Here is a 16,405-nt window from a genome sequence, read left to right as displayed (position 1 = left end):
AATTATGTACTTTAGTCTTTAATATTTACTAAATAAACCGATATAACGTTTAATTTAAAAAAAAAAAGTTATAATTTAAAAAATCAGCTAAATGAAATTTTTCTTGTCTAAATTTGTCAACTAGGCTTTTTACTAGTCACTAGTGAGGAAAAAAATGCAGATTAAAGAAAAAGTATAAAAACTTTATTTGTCAGTCGAATCCCATTCCGAGTACGCCTTCGAAAATAGACTTTATTATCAGTATATACAGCTATTTAAGCTATTATAAACCATTTTGGAGTAATAACATTCAACTGTGGCTTGTGGGGTTGTGCCAATAAATAAATTGATCAATGTACTTATAAACAACGCGCTGTCAAAACATCGTTTTTTCGGCTTTTTGGTCCATCACTGCAGCATAGTGGTTCGAATGAAACAACACATTTCGCCATGATATAAATATATTATTACAATTAGAGAGCCTTATATATAGGTAGGTACCTAGAACCTAGTATCTACAATAGTAGACGAAAGTTCAAAAGTTTATTCGCGAACACGGAAGAAAGCTAGATTACTATGTCAATCTATTGGCTATCTAATTATTAGTCAACCCCAACTACTCCAAGGACATCAGATGCTCAAACATACGCAGTGGCGCCGAACCCTATGTCCAAATTTTGTGACCGCAATACATTCTTTGGATGGACGGTGGTTGCCGTAGGCATAATTTTAATGTTGTACTTAAAGATAATACTAAGGGTCAAAGTATTGGCTTAATTCAAGCTATATCATAAATACGTGAATACATTACACTTATATAAATGGATTAACTCTTCAAAATCTAAAGCAATAATATCATGCAATCCAAGGTCAAAAGTTTTAGCTTGCCCGTCTTGCTATAATTAGTAAATATATGAATATGTTTTATATATATATATGTAGGTCTATAAAACAAATTTAGGTGGTGAGTGTCTATATAAAAATGTTTAATTTCGCAACATGATTTGAAACGAACATCGGTAACAATTACCAAATTTTTATACTGTAATATCAGGTACCTAGGTATAGTAGCTACTACCTCACCAGATTCATTAACTTCCATTTTATAAACAATTATAAGCAAATTTTCGAGTCTCTGCGGTGACATGGTAGTTCGAAACCTATATAGTTTTTACCAATTTCAAGCCCGAGGTGTCTACAAATCCACTTGAGTCTTAAATTACTTACAACACATTTGTTACAGCTGCAGAATCATAGGATCATAGGATCGACATTCGACGTCATTGAGTATGTGAGTGTGGTAAATCGCAAATGGTTTATAGTGATCGACTACCACTCGTGCTATAACTATATAATAATCCGACTTACTTAATTGGTGTATCATGTAATTCATAAATTTGCAGTAATGTATTTATACTTAATTATTATAATAGGTATACAAATATATTTATCATAGACATTAGACGGCTAGATACATGTGTCATCTTACCAACATTCATTCTGTAGGTATTATTACAGAGTCCGACCAATGACCATATAGGTATAAATATATTTTTATTAATTACGTTAAATTATACTTGGTGTCTTGTCTGATATAATTAACATCTAAATTCTCAAACCTCCCATTTGCAGAGGCGTTTTTAGGGGGAGGGGCAATCGCCCCAGGCTCTAAATAGTAAGTCTCTTAAAGTGGCGCCGCGCTTTTTTTTAGGAGGAAAAGAGCGTCAAAATCTTAAAAACGTCTCTGCCCGTTTGGTATTAATCTGTCACTGCAGTTAGAGATCGTACCAGGAATAGATGATAGATATTATGTTTTAATTGTTACCTACCACGTAACATTCCCTTTCTTGACATTTTCTGAATAGCCGTTGGAAACTTGGAACAAAACTTATAAGTTATAACGTGATCTACTATCAATGAATAAACTGGTCGTCCGGCTCTGCTGCAGAATATAGATTGTAGATTGTCCGCTACTCGCTAGTTCTCTGTTTGTGTATTTTATGCGAGTATAAATATTAAATATTACCTAAATAATACCCAGATATTATTGACTGTCGAGTGTTTAAGTAAAAGTATTGAATTATTTTCAAATCAAGAAGGTATACCTCACTACATATATGTAAGTACAGGGGCGGACTGGGAGTGATATACTCCCAGTGGAGAAGAAATATACAGGCCCAAAAGTATAATAACAATAATAATAATATCTTTATTATCATAGGTGTAAGTATGGTGATGCTGTCGCGCTTTCCCCTCCAACTAAAAAAACATGCAAGTTTCCCAATTTTTTTAGTTTGAATATTGTAGTCCTACCTAAATAGTAGTATTAGTAATATTTTTAGCTTTAACGATTATGCCTACGTTATTGTTTGTAATATAAAATAAATGATAATTCCAAAATAAAAAAAAATAAAAAAAATAAATAAATGTAGGTAGACGAAAAAAAAAGTTGACAATTTATTATTAAGGAACAGCATAATAATATCACAACCACGCCATTAATTTTTTCATATTCATGTTCCTATAATTAATTAACAATAAATAGGTACAATTATGAATAATGAATATAAATAAAATGTTATGAAAATGTAAATAAATTATAATAAATAATTCCAAATATTGTTGTTGCAAAAATACTAACTTACCGTATAAGAATAAAGATATTGTTATTAAAATCATTATGTGTTTGATATTGATTTTTAAGAGCTTTGTTATTAATAAACATTTTTTACTGTGGCAGGTTTTTGCAGCTTCATTTAATTAATTTATTTTTTCTTTACCATTTTTTAGCAGCCCCTCCTAATTGTTTCTTTACATTTTTGGTTGTATCCATTTCCAAATTTTATTAGTTTATAAACGAAAATTATAATATGTAGCCGACTATATAATTAGTATATTATTCAGTATCCACACACCACACGTATTTGTGTGTACGTGTATTGGCTGTTGAGTGACGGCGGATACAATAACAACATTATAATAAGTAGATATCAAGAGCTATTAATAGCTAAATATACTTATTGACAACAATGTCAGCACACTAAGATGATAACTGAATTATGTAACACTATATAAAGAATCATATTCATATTATATGATTATTGATTATAGCGGATACGAAATTAAAATTATAGAATGCATAAGCATGACAGACAGTCAATTTACCATAATATCACAAATTTATAATTTCAATTTAGAGCCCCTAAATTGCCCGGCCTAGGTGGATTTTTCCGCCTTTCCGCCCTGGTGAGTCCGCCCCTGGTAAGTACTAAGTGATGAGTTAATTATATAGAAGTTAGTATTAACTATTAAATTTTTTCTGAGCGGAACGATAACTATATTATATTGGTTACACTAGGGCTCAGCAGTTGCAGCACTAAAAATTGGTAAATATACAAAATGAAATAAATTGTCAAATTTTTTTAATAATACAAACACTTTTTTTTTTTATTAAGGAACTATAAGTATTTGACCAGCTTTTGGAGTTTAAATACGATAAATCCGATAATTTAAGTACAATGCGTCTATTAAACATTTTAAAAATAAACAAATTATTGGTAATTAATAAAATAATTAAATAAATTGTCCGATGTCATTGGTAATAATCGATAACACACCTACTTATTTATTTTATTTTCGCACATTTTTATATTTTAATGGAGTTGTATCTATTGGTTATTTTCTTTATTATATGAAAAATATGCCTATAAATAGAACTAAAAACCATAAATATGTATAAATTATAGCAAAATTAAGTTTCTTATATATATTATACATAACATCATCAGATTTCATAGAAATCAGCCATTTCAAATCGCCAATCGGAAAAAAACGAAAATAGGGAAATAGAATATTATTTGTTGTCTATACGTATGTCGTACTTATCAATTATCGTGTATACGATATTACGATAAGTATAGCAAATAGAATGTTTCGATTTTTATCTTTGAAGGTGGTTTTGGATAGCAAATGCCAAATTGGACCTAGTTAATACTTTAATATTTTAATTTAAAATTACCATTATATATATTTTAAATAATCGGGAAAAAAATACAAAAATGAGGAAAACCCGAAATTTGTATGAAAATCTTATTAACAAAATTGATTTGTTATTTGGGCGTGATGCGAAAACAGAATAGCTGTAGATACTTGACATTTTCACAAAATATAAAAGCAGTTTTTATAAACATTTTAAGTTGAAATTTAGATGAAATTACAATTAACTAATTAATTAATTACAATTATATACAATTACTATTAATAACGAAATTTATTATTTTATTATAATTCAAAAAAATTATTCGCGGAGACAAAACTTTTACGTAAATTATTTTATTCTATACTCACTCAATGCTAATATGGTATTTTCAAATGCAAAGTTTTTAGCAAAAATTAATTCAACTTACTATATTACTATTTAGTATTTACAAATGAATAATAATAAATATATTATTATACCTATTAGCAAATAGTAATATTAAAAAACATAAAATAAAATATAGTAAAGGACTTAGACTGATGGATTGTCTCCGCTCAAATAATTTTACATTTTTACGTATACCTATTTCCAATGAACCATTACCAAAGATATATCATTGAATTCATAATTAATACATTCATCACAGTAATCCACTAGACACCTACCGCACAACATATCGGTATCCACTTACTCATCTTTATAATACGAAACTGAAAAATATTATTTGAAATGTACTTTCTTAGGTATTTTTATATACTACCAACGAATATTTCATACTCAAATTTATATTTTTCAATAAATAGTTAAATATTTTTTTTTCATCCGTTTCAAATAATTCATGTGGTTAATTAGGCTGCATTTATCAAAAATGACCACTGAGTATGGATACTTAAATCGTTTAATAACGACACTATCAACACTTGTTACATGTGAACATTATAATTATAAATGTCACAATGAGTTTAGAGGATAGTAAATGAAATGAAAACAATAAGGGTTAAAATCAATTTGTATAATAATTGTCTTACTTTATGGTTTCAATTTATTTACAAAGTCAATAATATATGTATATGTTTTTTCTTTTCATTTTTATGCAACTATGTATAACATATTTATATCAATTTCTTACATTTATTTATTACAGTATCGATTCTAAATTAATAAACATTATATGCAGTCTGACTAAGCAGACACATTCCGTACATAAATAAATATATACCTATATATTTATAATTTTTAATTGGACACAAATGTCCCTCAATGTCTTTAAATGTATAACTTACATTATATAATATAATAAAAAAAACTTAAGTTACATTATTTAAAGACTAAGGACAAACAAGAAGCCTTACACGGCTATCTTACAAAAAGCTGTTAAGGATTAAATTATTATGTGTATAAAAAAAATTGAATAAATAAGTTGGATAAGACCATCTAGTTGTCAACTCCCCATTTTATAAATTATATAATATATCCCTTAAAAATAATATTTCTATATAATAATAATAATAATAATAATAATAATAATAATAATTATAATAATATAATAACAGAATGTCTAGGAGTAAAAAATTGTAAATAAAATATTACACATTAATATTATTATTATTCCTGTACAGAAGGAAAAATCAACAAATATTATTTTACTAAAGTAGGAAATTATAAATGATTTTCTTATGGTTAATGTTAAGGAGGACATCCTTAATTACATTTCTCTAACTAAATAACAACAACGAATAGCAAAACAAATGTACACAAGTCATATAAGTCAACACGGCCGTTCAAATTTCTATACAAAATTATTATTTTGTACTTTAAGCTGCCATATTTACATTCATAAATGTACACAACAGAAACAATACCAAAATATTAAATAAGCTCAAAAATGTTCACTTTATAAGTGCATTCGGTTTTGCATATTTGATTGAGGCTGGTTAGGACCCTGTGGTCCTGGCTGCGGTTGCCCTTGCATCTGTTGAGGATACATTGGAGGAGCTATGGCACCGCCCTGTTGCTGTTGCTGTTGTTGGAACATTTGCCTTTGTCGTTGATTCCTGATGAATTGGGCCAACAGCTGTGGATTGCTCCTCAGAATCTCTCTTAGGCGTTGCTGCTGTTCAGGTGGACTGTCAGTGTTGGTGCGCAATGCATTTAATAACTGTTGTAATGATTGATTCGGTACTTGGTTAGGATTTTGTTGATAACCTTGGGGCCTAGAGGCCATAACTTGTTGCTGTTGAAGCATTGGATTTTGTTGGTTATTGAGTATCATTTGTTGTTGTTGAGGTTGTATGTTCATCTGCCTTTGCTGTTGCTGTTGAACTTGTTGTTGCTGCTGCTGCTGTTGTTGTTGCTGCTGCTGTTGAACTTGTTGTTGTTGTTGTTGTTGTTGCTGCTGCTGCTGCTGTTGTTGTTGCTGCTGCTGTTGCTGCATCATCATTTGATTGTAATTAGGTTCAGAAACCCATTGATTAACTTGTTGTTGAACAGGAGGGGCAATCTGCATATGTGGTCGCTGCATCTGTTGTTGAGGGCCACCTTTTCCATAACCCACATTATCATGTTGACGCGCTGCTTCTTCTTGCACTTGCTTAACTACTTGTAACACATTTGCAGGTGGTGTTTGTTTCCCTGGGACCATAACTGGTCCTTTATGAGGTATCATTTTAGGTTGATTAGACATATGTTGTGTTGCTACAACAGGAGCGGTATTTTCTGTACCTAAAGTACCGGTATTCATAATGGCCATACGTCTTCTTAATAGTTGTGCTTGTTGCAGTCTTTGTTGTAGTTGTTGCTGTTTGATCTTGTGTTTCATATTTGGACAGAACAAAACTGGACACTTGGCTTCAGTACAATACTTAGCATGATGGAAGCAAAGTGCAATATATTGCTTACAAATCGGACAGTTGCCATTAGATTTGACTTTACATAATTTAACATGTTGAACCACCCTTTTCATACGTTGACAACTTGCCAAACGACAATTTGCATCTCTACATTGGCATGCGTGTACAAGTGACAATATACACCGCCGGATGGACAATTTTCTAGCTTCTTGAGGATCTGCTTGTTTTTGGTCACCAGGAGATGATCCATCGTCCAAATCAAGACCCAGTTTCTCCATAGTGTGTGGATGTTTTTCTTTTTCGTAACAGGTAATACATAAATCAAAGTCATCACAAACAGTGCAGTGGTATCTGGTTTCCACATGTGACTTACAACTGTTACATGTGTAAACAAATTTGTCTTGTCCTTGATTATGAAGTTCATACAACATTGCCATAGAAGAAAACTTAGCTCTCCTAAGTGATGAAAATTCATAATGCTTTTCTCGAGCCATAGTTAAAAATGCATCTCTACCGTCCATTAAATCACAACTGATTAAAGGATCTGGGTCTTGTATGGCTCCTAATGCAGCCGCTGATTGTACACTATGCAATCTAATAACAAAAAATACTTCTTTATGTTTATCCATGTTGTCAAAGATTTTAGCAGAAAGATCACTGCTAGTTTGAGGTAACATTGTTTTCTTCGAACTGCTTTTTCTCTGGCTAGACTTAGATTTGTTTGATTTTTTGGCCTTTTGCAGGCCTTTCTTCTTTCCATCAGGTCCAATTTCAACTTCATCACTTACACACATTTCAACAGATTCTTCAGCTTCAGCTAATTTTCGTTTCTGTTCTTCTTCTTGGTCAAGCTCTTTAATACTATCTTCTAAAGCATTAGGCCAAAAATCACCTTCAAAATAGGGTAATTCTGCAGCTGAACTTAATTTGTCTTCAATAGCTTGCTTTAAAATATCTTTATAGTCCAGAATAATGCGTTCAATAATACCTTTATCTAGCATTTTCTTATACCATTCTTGTAATCGTTTTGGTTTTGGTATTTTTTGTTCAGGTGGATGACAATGAAATATATAATCGTCACCTTCAGATGGAGGACATGCCCAGATGTGTGCCATAGTATAACCTAATTGTTTTACATAATCAAGATAACCCAATAATATTTCATGATAAACATACGTTCTGTACTGTTTAGGTCTGAAAAAGTTGACAGAATCTAAATACGCAATATAAACTCTTCTTGTGTTTGGTGATGGAGATTCAGACCCATATTCTTGGACATGCATACCAAAGAAACAAACATCAGTTCCATCAATTTCTTCAAATGCATAAAGTGCTTTAGCTCTGTAAGGAAATTCACCTATCATTTCTCCACTTTCAACAAAACGATTTCGCATTCCAGGTTTCACTTCAACTATTTTATCCGAACTGGACACAACACGTATAGCAACTTCACCAGCACCTGCTTCTTTTTTCTTAAGGAAATTGTTCACTCTAGTTTCAATGTATGTGCCTAATTTTGTAATAGCCAATTTTTTTGCATTGAATTTATGATCTTTTCGTTTTTCACCCCGCTTCTTCAAACAGTTATCACAAACATATCCTTGTGGATTAATATTTTCATTATGGAGCACACAGATTTGATGGAGTTTTCTTCCACAGTGTGTACACATTATGAACGGTTCTAATTCTAGATGATCATTTTTCATTTCCATAAATTGTTCTTTTTTAATTACTTGTTGGGCTTGTGTAGGGTCTTCGCCCAATGTTACAGCATCTCCAGGTATATCATTAAAACATTTAACACAATAAATATATCTATTTTCAAAACTGAAATACTTGGCATCTCTTGGAATAGTACACAATTGTTTTCCAAAGCAACAAAGCACTTGTGGATTAAATGTGTACTTACGACCACAACAGTAACCAAGACTTCTCATAACAGGGTAAATTTCTTGTTCAAAAACTTCTGAAAGTTTTGTACAAGATTTATATACTTTTGTAGACTTTTTATTATAATGCCAAGCATTTTCAAACATCAACCAAACATCATCAACATAACTCCAGGGGTCAGTAAATTGACCTGTATTCAGTTTTTCTCGAATAGTTGATAAATCCATCGGTTTTTTTATGATAATAAAATAATCGGGTATATTAAGTGCTTGAGGATCAACAGGCTGTTTAAACGGATCTGATTCAGGTTCTTGTTTGTATAATTTTTCAAGAGTAGGCATTAATGCTTGTCTAAGTTCATCAGGTCTAAATATACATTTCTTAATGGCTGTTTTACTGTCAGATGTAGTTGGTTCAAATGGTTTAATATCTGTAGTGATGTTTGGTTTAGGACTCATAGGTTCATCTTTAATTTTAACTTCCATTTTCTTTGAACTTGAAGCATCATCACGTTCTTGTTTAATTTCAGTTTTTACAGACACTGACGGTGTTTCGGAATTCATTTTACCTTTTCCATATGCACCTTTTCCATCATTACTATCATCATATTCATCTTTTACCTCCCCTTTAATATCCTTAGGAGAGTCATCTTGTGCTAAAGCAGAAGCAATAGCATTCATCTGACTCGAATGACTAATTGATGAGGGTTCTGATCTAGGATAACCTTTACCCATACTGTTGGGCATCATTGATGGAACACTTGTAGTTGATGGTACAGTGTTATTGGCTATCAAACTAGGTCCATTAACCATTTTTTCCATATTCATTTGATTAAGTCTATTTGGTTGTAACATTTGATTGTTTAAGTGTTGTTGTTGTTGTTGTTGTTGTTGTTGTTGAACTTGTTGTACTTGCTGCTGTTGTTGCACTTGTTGTTGCTGTTGAACTTGTTGTTGCTGTTGAACTTGTTGTTGTTGCTGTTGAACTTGTTGTTGTAAATGTATTTGTTGTGGTATTTGATTCATTGATTGATTTGGAAATTGAGGTTGAGCGAACGAACCTTGAGATATGTTTGGCATCATAGGCGAGTTAGATGGGAACTGACTAGTATTGATTGGACTTTGGGCAGGTGGTTGTGTTAAACCAAAAGTAGTTTGAGGTAAATTTGTATTTGGACTTGGTCCAGGTACAGGTGAAGTAATTGGAAAATGCACCCTGTCTGGCATTTGTGTTTTCATTATACCAGATGTTGTTACTACTTGTTGTGGCAAATTTTGCTGGTTGGGCTGAATTGAAGTATGATGTAAAGGTGGTTGCTGTTGTGGTTGTGGTGCTTGCTGTTGAGTAGGTAATCCTTGTGTAGACGCAGTTGGGAAGCATTGGGCATTGATATTATTAGTTGGTTGCTGAGTCCCCATTTGCTGCTGTTGCATTTGTTGTTGTTCTTTTCGCTTTTGCATTTTTTCTTCCAACTCTTTCTGAATTTTATAAAATGTTTGGGCTAACCTATGATAATATTCTGACCTAGAGTTAGCAACATTGTACATATCACCTTCAACTTTTCTAGCATAAGCCACTAAATTATTCATACGTTTGTCAAGCATTGCTTTAGGATCATATGTTGGGAAAATTGCTTGTACTAACTTATGCACTAAATGATTTCGTAGTTCAGGTGTAATAGACTCATGCCATTCTTTACTTTCAATATGATTTCCTGGCATTGATTGACTTGGTTGTGCTTGATTGTTCATCTGAGTAGTCATTGTATCAGTACTAGTTGTCATTATGAAAGAATTAGGTATATTTGTCACAGATTGTTGAATGCTAGACGGAACTGGTACAGTTGTGTTCGAAACAGACTGCAGCATTTCATTTACAGAACTTGTACTAGGATCTGCTGCACTCATTGTAGTTGTTACCTGAGGTTGTGAATGTGGAACTAATACTCTTGTGTTTTGATTAGGCGTCAGCACATTATTATTAGGAGGATGTGGCATTTGAGATTGCAAAGCCGTTCGTATACCAACATTGTTAGGGACTCCCTGTACTTGGTTTACTTGATTATTAACAGTGTTATAACAATTCATATCGTTCATTCCAGTAGTATTTTGAGTAGTATTATTTGCTAAGGCATTGCGATTATTTGATGCTTTTAATGGTTGACAAATAGGACAATCTGGTCTAGTGCATTGTTTCCAATGTGATATTATTTGTCTAGATGACGAACAGTGAGCTACATTACAATTTCGTCCAGCTAAGCAATTTGTCATATGAGCTAAAACCCCTTTCATTGTATTACAGTGTTGCAAACGACATTGTCTCACTTCACCATTAGCTTGTTGATTATCTCGTCTCTGACATTGATGTGCATGTAATAATAGAACAAGCTGTTGGGTTATCATTTTTCGTTTTTCTGGATTTGCTTGACTACGGTCAGCAGGGACTCCTTGAGGTGGTACAACCACATTTTGATTGACCATACTAACTTGCTGTGGTCCAAGACGGACATTTGCTTGAGACTGGGGAGGAACCGGAGTATCCACTAACATTCCATTAGTGTTGGTATTAAATCTCGGTACTTGTTGTCGTACAATACCAATAGGTTGTTGTTGGACAACATTAATTTGTTGATTATTTTGGTTGTATGCATTAAAATTATTCACTGGACTCATTGCACCCATTGGAGCTTGTAACCTATGAGAATTAATTGGCAAATTATGAAGTTGATGAGGAGTTTGGTTGCGAATTTGCTGTTGATGATGCATTGCTATGTTCCTTCCCATCATAGGTCCATTTTGTTGTTGCTGGGGAATCCCATGATGAGGATTGTGCATTGAATTACTAACCAAATTATTCCCCATCATAATATTTACATTTGCCACATTTATTCCACTAATACTGTTTTGTAATTGATTGGAATTAATGCCTGCATTTCCCATATTTACAACCATTGGTTCTCCAGTTTTACCAACCAAAACATTTGGTGATGGCATATTTGGATTAATTGGTTTATTATTCATAGATATTCCAGCCCCAGACACAAGATGTTTAGTAGAACCCATAAAATGATGGGCTAACTGATGTTGACTGACTACTAATCGTTGTTGAATTGGTTGCTGAAGCTGTTGAGGATTATTTTGCTGAACAATCATACCATTTTGCAATGGTACTTGAGGACCAAGATTTGGTTTGATATCAGGTTGCTGGTTCCAAGGCGTAGCGCTAATAAGCTCATCAGGGAGATCATTCTCGAGATCAAACATCTCATTACTAGAATAGACACCAGATGAGTCGGAAGACCCTTGAAATGGATCTTCCAACTTTGGCCTCTTGTTCGGAGGGCTATCCACCAATAGGTCTGACATATTTAGTTTTAAAATTCAAAACAGATAAGACCTAGTATAAAGTTACTAGTATCAATAATCACATATTAAAATTGCACAATGACCTAAACCTATTATACATATGTCAAATTTTTAAAAACTCAAATTGAGAAACAAAATAGTTAAACATAGTTAAGTCACATAATTAAGCAGTATGTGATATCACCATACAGTAATATGGGCCATTTTATGCTATGTCGAAGGCTGATAATTGAAGATTTCATTTGTAGTTATCTATTTTCAGTTTGATTCTTGCATGTTTGAAATTCTTTATGATTGATTAATGGTTCAACCTAAAATAAATATTATCAATTAATAATTAATATATATTATAGTTAAGGTAAGTGTTAGTTATATGTTTATAAAATAAAAATTGTTGCTCAATATAACCTAACCTAATATGAACAAGAAGTATTTATCATAAACAATAAGTCAGTAAAATAGCAATAGCCATATTTGAATATTATATTATGATTAAAATAATCTTAGAAACTTGCAATTCAACTCCAGATTTAACTTAATGATAAATAATGAAACTAATTTTTTATTCAAATAAAATATGATTCGATATCATCTTAATTTTAAATTTTTAAACCATTGATGCTTTATGTTTATAAAAATATATTAATATTAACACAATATAATAACATTTTAAATATTTGGAAAGATTTATTTTATTAGAATTTGGGTTCAAAATAATTATCAACGTTTAAACTTATAAATTAATTAAGAAATTAGACAGTTTTTAAACTATTTCCTTTATAATATTATACAGGAAATAATTATTATTTATTAGTACTACAACTAATTTATAATAATAAATAATAGTTATGTACCGATAAAAAATTATAAGTTCCTAAATATAGATTTATATACTCTGGTCACAAAAGAAGTTACTCATATCGAACATCCAGACTGATGTCGACTGGCACCAACATCATTGGCATATAAAATGGAGGGGACATCAACTTGGATATATTTTGGTACTTTATTTCAATAGTGGATCGGAGTATAGCATGTACCTATATTGTATATATTTATATAATATGTTAGCTATTTTAAATAATGGTAATAATAAACAATATAAATGATGATCATGGATATTTTTAAATAGAAATTTGAAGAAATATAGGTACCTATTATAATATACAGCTAACATATAAGAAACATAACGAGACATATTCATTTTTTATCATTTTGCTCGTTTTATAAGAAATGTTTACCATTAAAAATAATTTTCACAAACATTAAAGGTAAAAAAAAATCCTAAGTTACTTACAATAAATAATATTTGAAGCTGGATAGTAAATTCAAGTCATAATATAAGTTGTATGAATAACATGGGCAGCCATAAGCAGAACCGACCTAAAAATAGTAATTTATATTATTAAAAATCTTATTAAATTTGTAAAACAAACAAAACAGTTAAGTTAAATAAATAATTATTTTTTGATTAGGATTTTTATGTTTATAATATGTACATATTTTAATAAAAGGTTGAAAGGAAAATCTTTAATTATTTAGGAAAATATAACTTTTGTTAGATACCTAAGCGTTCAAAACTCAAATAAAAATTGTGTATTTAACGAAATTATTGTTATTATAAAATTTTAAACAATAATTTGTTTAAATACTAAAAGGGAAAGAGGTGAAATTTGATATATAAATTAGTAGTAATACCTTTAAACATAATTTTTGAAATAAATTAAAATCAATTTATATGGGTAGTAAACAAGTTAACAAATAAATGTAAAAATAATTTAACTTGAATACATATAATGTAATTTGTATACAAATGTATAATTTAAAAAAAAAATTTATTAAGTATCTAAATTATTGTATTAGGATTTAGGACCATAATCAATTTTAACATAATTTAGTAAGTTACTATGTTTAGGGATGTATAATATTTTTAACCTATAGTAGATATCTCAAGTCAATAATATTCCAATAACAATATCAATATTAAAATACATGTAATAAGTACCTAACCTATTTTTAGAATAAAAATGAAAAAAAAAAAATGTTTTATTTAATTAAATTTTATAATCAATCAAAATAGTTTAAATGTAAATAATACGAAGGTTACAATATGTGTGTTAATCTACATTAAGGCAGTTAAAAATTGACTCACTTTTTTTTAATTAAGTTAAATTATTTTTATTGTTAAAATTATTATTAATCTTCATTTTAGGTTCATTTCAACTGTGATACAATAATTAATAAAAAAAAAAAGTAAATATAAATAAATAAACTTTAATAAGAATATTATTAGACTATATTTTTAATAATACAACTAATAACGAGATGACAATGTATCACATTTAAAGCAACTTATAATAAAATTGCTAAAATATTTTTTTAGAAATCAGTATTAACACTACAAAAATTTGTTAAACTTTAAAAATTTAATAATAGGTATAACCTAAAAATAGGTAATTCATACTAACTATTAAGACAAATAAAATTAAGTGTACTTAAAAATTAATACAAAATTATTATACTAAACATGACATAATGTCAAATTTGTTGTAAACAAAATAGGTAGTGATCAAGCATGAAAACATATACAAAAACCAATGTGCGTGAACATACATTGTTATTATTATTGTTTACACTAATATATTATACTGCTATATGCATTTATTAAAACCTAATCAAAATGTTCTATATACTTAGTACATTCAATCATCTTATAATAAATGACTTGTTGAAAATAGATAAACCATAGATCTATTATCATTCACCAAAATTTTTTTTTTTAATTGTTTTACTAACAGAATTACTTGTAGTAAACAATTTCATATACTTAGGAAATAGTATAGACAGTAAATGTTTTGAATGTGAAAATAAATTGTAGTATTTGAGTAGTATCATAACAAAATTGTAAGCTCTTTAAGCAAACTAGTTGATAAAGACAGAAAATCGACGAACTTCAGAGACAAAATTAAAAAGCAAATTATTTTGAAGGATATTTAATGTACGAGAAGGTATTAAAAATATTTAAAATCGACAAAAAAATTAAGAAAACTTGGGACAATGAACACTATCAGAATGAAGTGATAGTGGGGAAAATGAAGAAAAACTTAGAAAATCAGATAGAAATTATCATAAAAAGGAGTTTGAACGATGGGTGCAGCGTAAATACTCGCAAATCAAGCAAAGGGGGGCCTAACCCGGGGTCCGGGACCACAGGGGTACAATTTAGACGTTGATAATTGATTTCGAGGGTGCCACGGCAAAGGTGATAAATGCCATTGGGGACCGTGAAAAACGGTCGGGCCGTGTAAAAATACGACGGAGAACGTCGAAAACGAGTCGGAAAAGCCGACGGCGGCGGTAGTAAGACCGCCGTTGCAGTGGGGTCGAAGGAAAAAAAATTTCGGTACGCAATGTAAACACGGCCGTCGACGAGATTGTTAAAAAGTAGGCTGCCGCGGCCGCTGACCGTGTACTCACCGTGTCCGAGATTGACGTGATCCGAGCCGATGATTGCGGCCGATAAGCGCCGTCGCTATGGACCTCGGCGGTCCGTCTGAAAGCGTTCCTGGACACGTTGCGCGGTACGCCGACGATCTGCGACGGTTCGATGCGGTAAACGCGACGGATTAACAACGAATTCGGACACTGGAAATATATTTTTCGACAACAAAACTAGATGTAAATAAAGCACTCACGGGACATAATAGACATACGGGGAACGGGGGCAGCCATCGGCAGTCGGGTCAACGATTGTTCGGAGCGCTCAACTATCGATAGTTGAGCCGGGCTGTCACCGCTGACGCGAAATCGGTAAAAAAACTCGTCGGACGTCGGCAATCACTGAAATTCGTTCGGCCAACGGTTTTATGTAATTTTTTGTCAAAAATTTATGGCGAAACGCACATAAAAACTGAATTTTTGCAAACAATTTTATCAAAAATTTCAGTCCTTTATCGACGTAACGCACCCAGTGTGACCGGCGTCCGAGGAATTCACGGTCCAAGGTCGGCCTGGGTCGGTGTTGCCAACACGATTGCCGTCGGCGCTCGCGGTCTACCGTCAAATGTAACGAGCGCGCCAGCGCAAAACGCAGAAACAATAACAATAATAATAATAATCGCGACGCGTACTACAATTCCGTGTGTGTGCTGCGTACGTACCCCGCGCGCCCGTCGTAACTGTAACGCCGACACGCCGTGCGTGCACTGTACTCGACGTGTGTACTGCGTACAACGTTACGCTCGCGTTGCGCAGAGGCAGCCGTCGTTGTCGTCGACGTGACGTCTCGACGCGGATGACTCGCGTACGCGCACGCACCCGACCGAATTCGAGCGAATGAACGA

The 16,405-nt window shown here is 31.7% G+C and overlaps 1 protein-coding gene across 2 annotated transcripts; it reads right to left on the bottom strand.

Moving 5' to 3' along the window:
* Positions 1–5,005: 5,005 nt before the first annotated feature.
* On the bottom strand, positions 5,006–16,236 carry LOC113559283 (histone acetyltransferase p300-like). Of its 2 annotated transcripts, XM_026964948.1 has the most exons (3): positions 15,540–16,236; positions 13,360–13,445; positions 5,006–12,373 (listed from the first exon to the last, which is right to left on the bottom strand). In XM_026964948.1, the coding sequence occupies exon 3, from the start codon at positions 12,060–12,062 to the stop codon at positions 5,853–5,855; it is 6,210 nt and encodes a 2,069-aa protein (XP_026820749.1). In that variant the 5' UTR covers positions 12,063–12,373; positions 13,360–13,445; positions 15,540–16,236; the 3' UTR covers positions 5,006–5,852. The 2 variants fall into 2 exon arrangements, with proteins under 2 accessions (XP_026820749.1, XP_026820750.1); XM_026964949.1 differs by lacking the exon at positions 13,360–13,445.
* Positions 16,237–16,405: the final 169 nt, after the last annotated feature.

This window comes from Rhopalosiphum maidis, chromosome 4 (assembly GCF_003676215.2).
Source record: "Rhopalosiphum maidis isolate BTI-1 chromosome 4, ASM367621v3, whole genome shotgun sequence".
Taxonomy (NCBI): domain Eukaryota; kingdom Metazoa; phylum Arthropoda; class Insecta; order Hemiptera; family Aphididae; genus Rhopalosiphum; species Rhopalosiphum maidis.
The sequence above is the reverse complement of the archived record's forward strand: the minus strand, read 5'-3'. Positions and strand labels throughout refer to the sequence as shown.

Bases quoted from the DNA above. Each gene is read 5' to 3' on its own strand.
- LOC113559283 (XM_026964948.1), bottom strand. From the start codon at position 12,062: ATGTCAGACCTATTGGTGGATAGCCCTCCGAACAAGAGGCCAAAGTTG.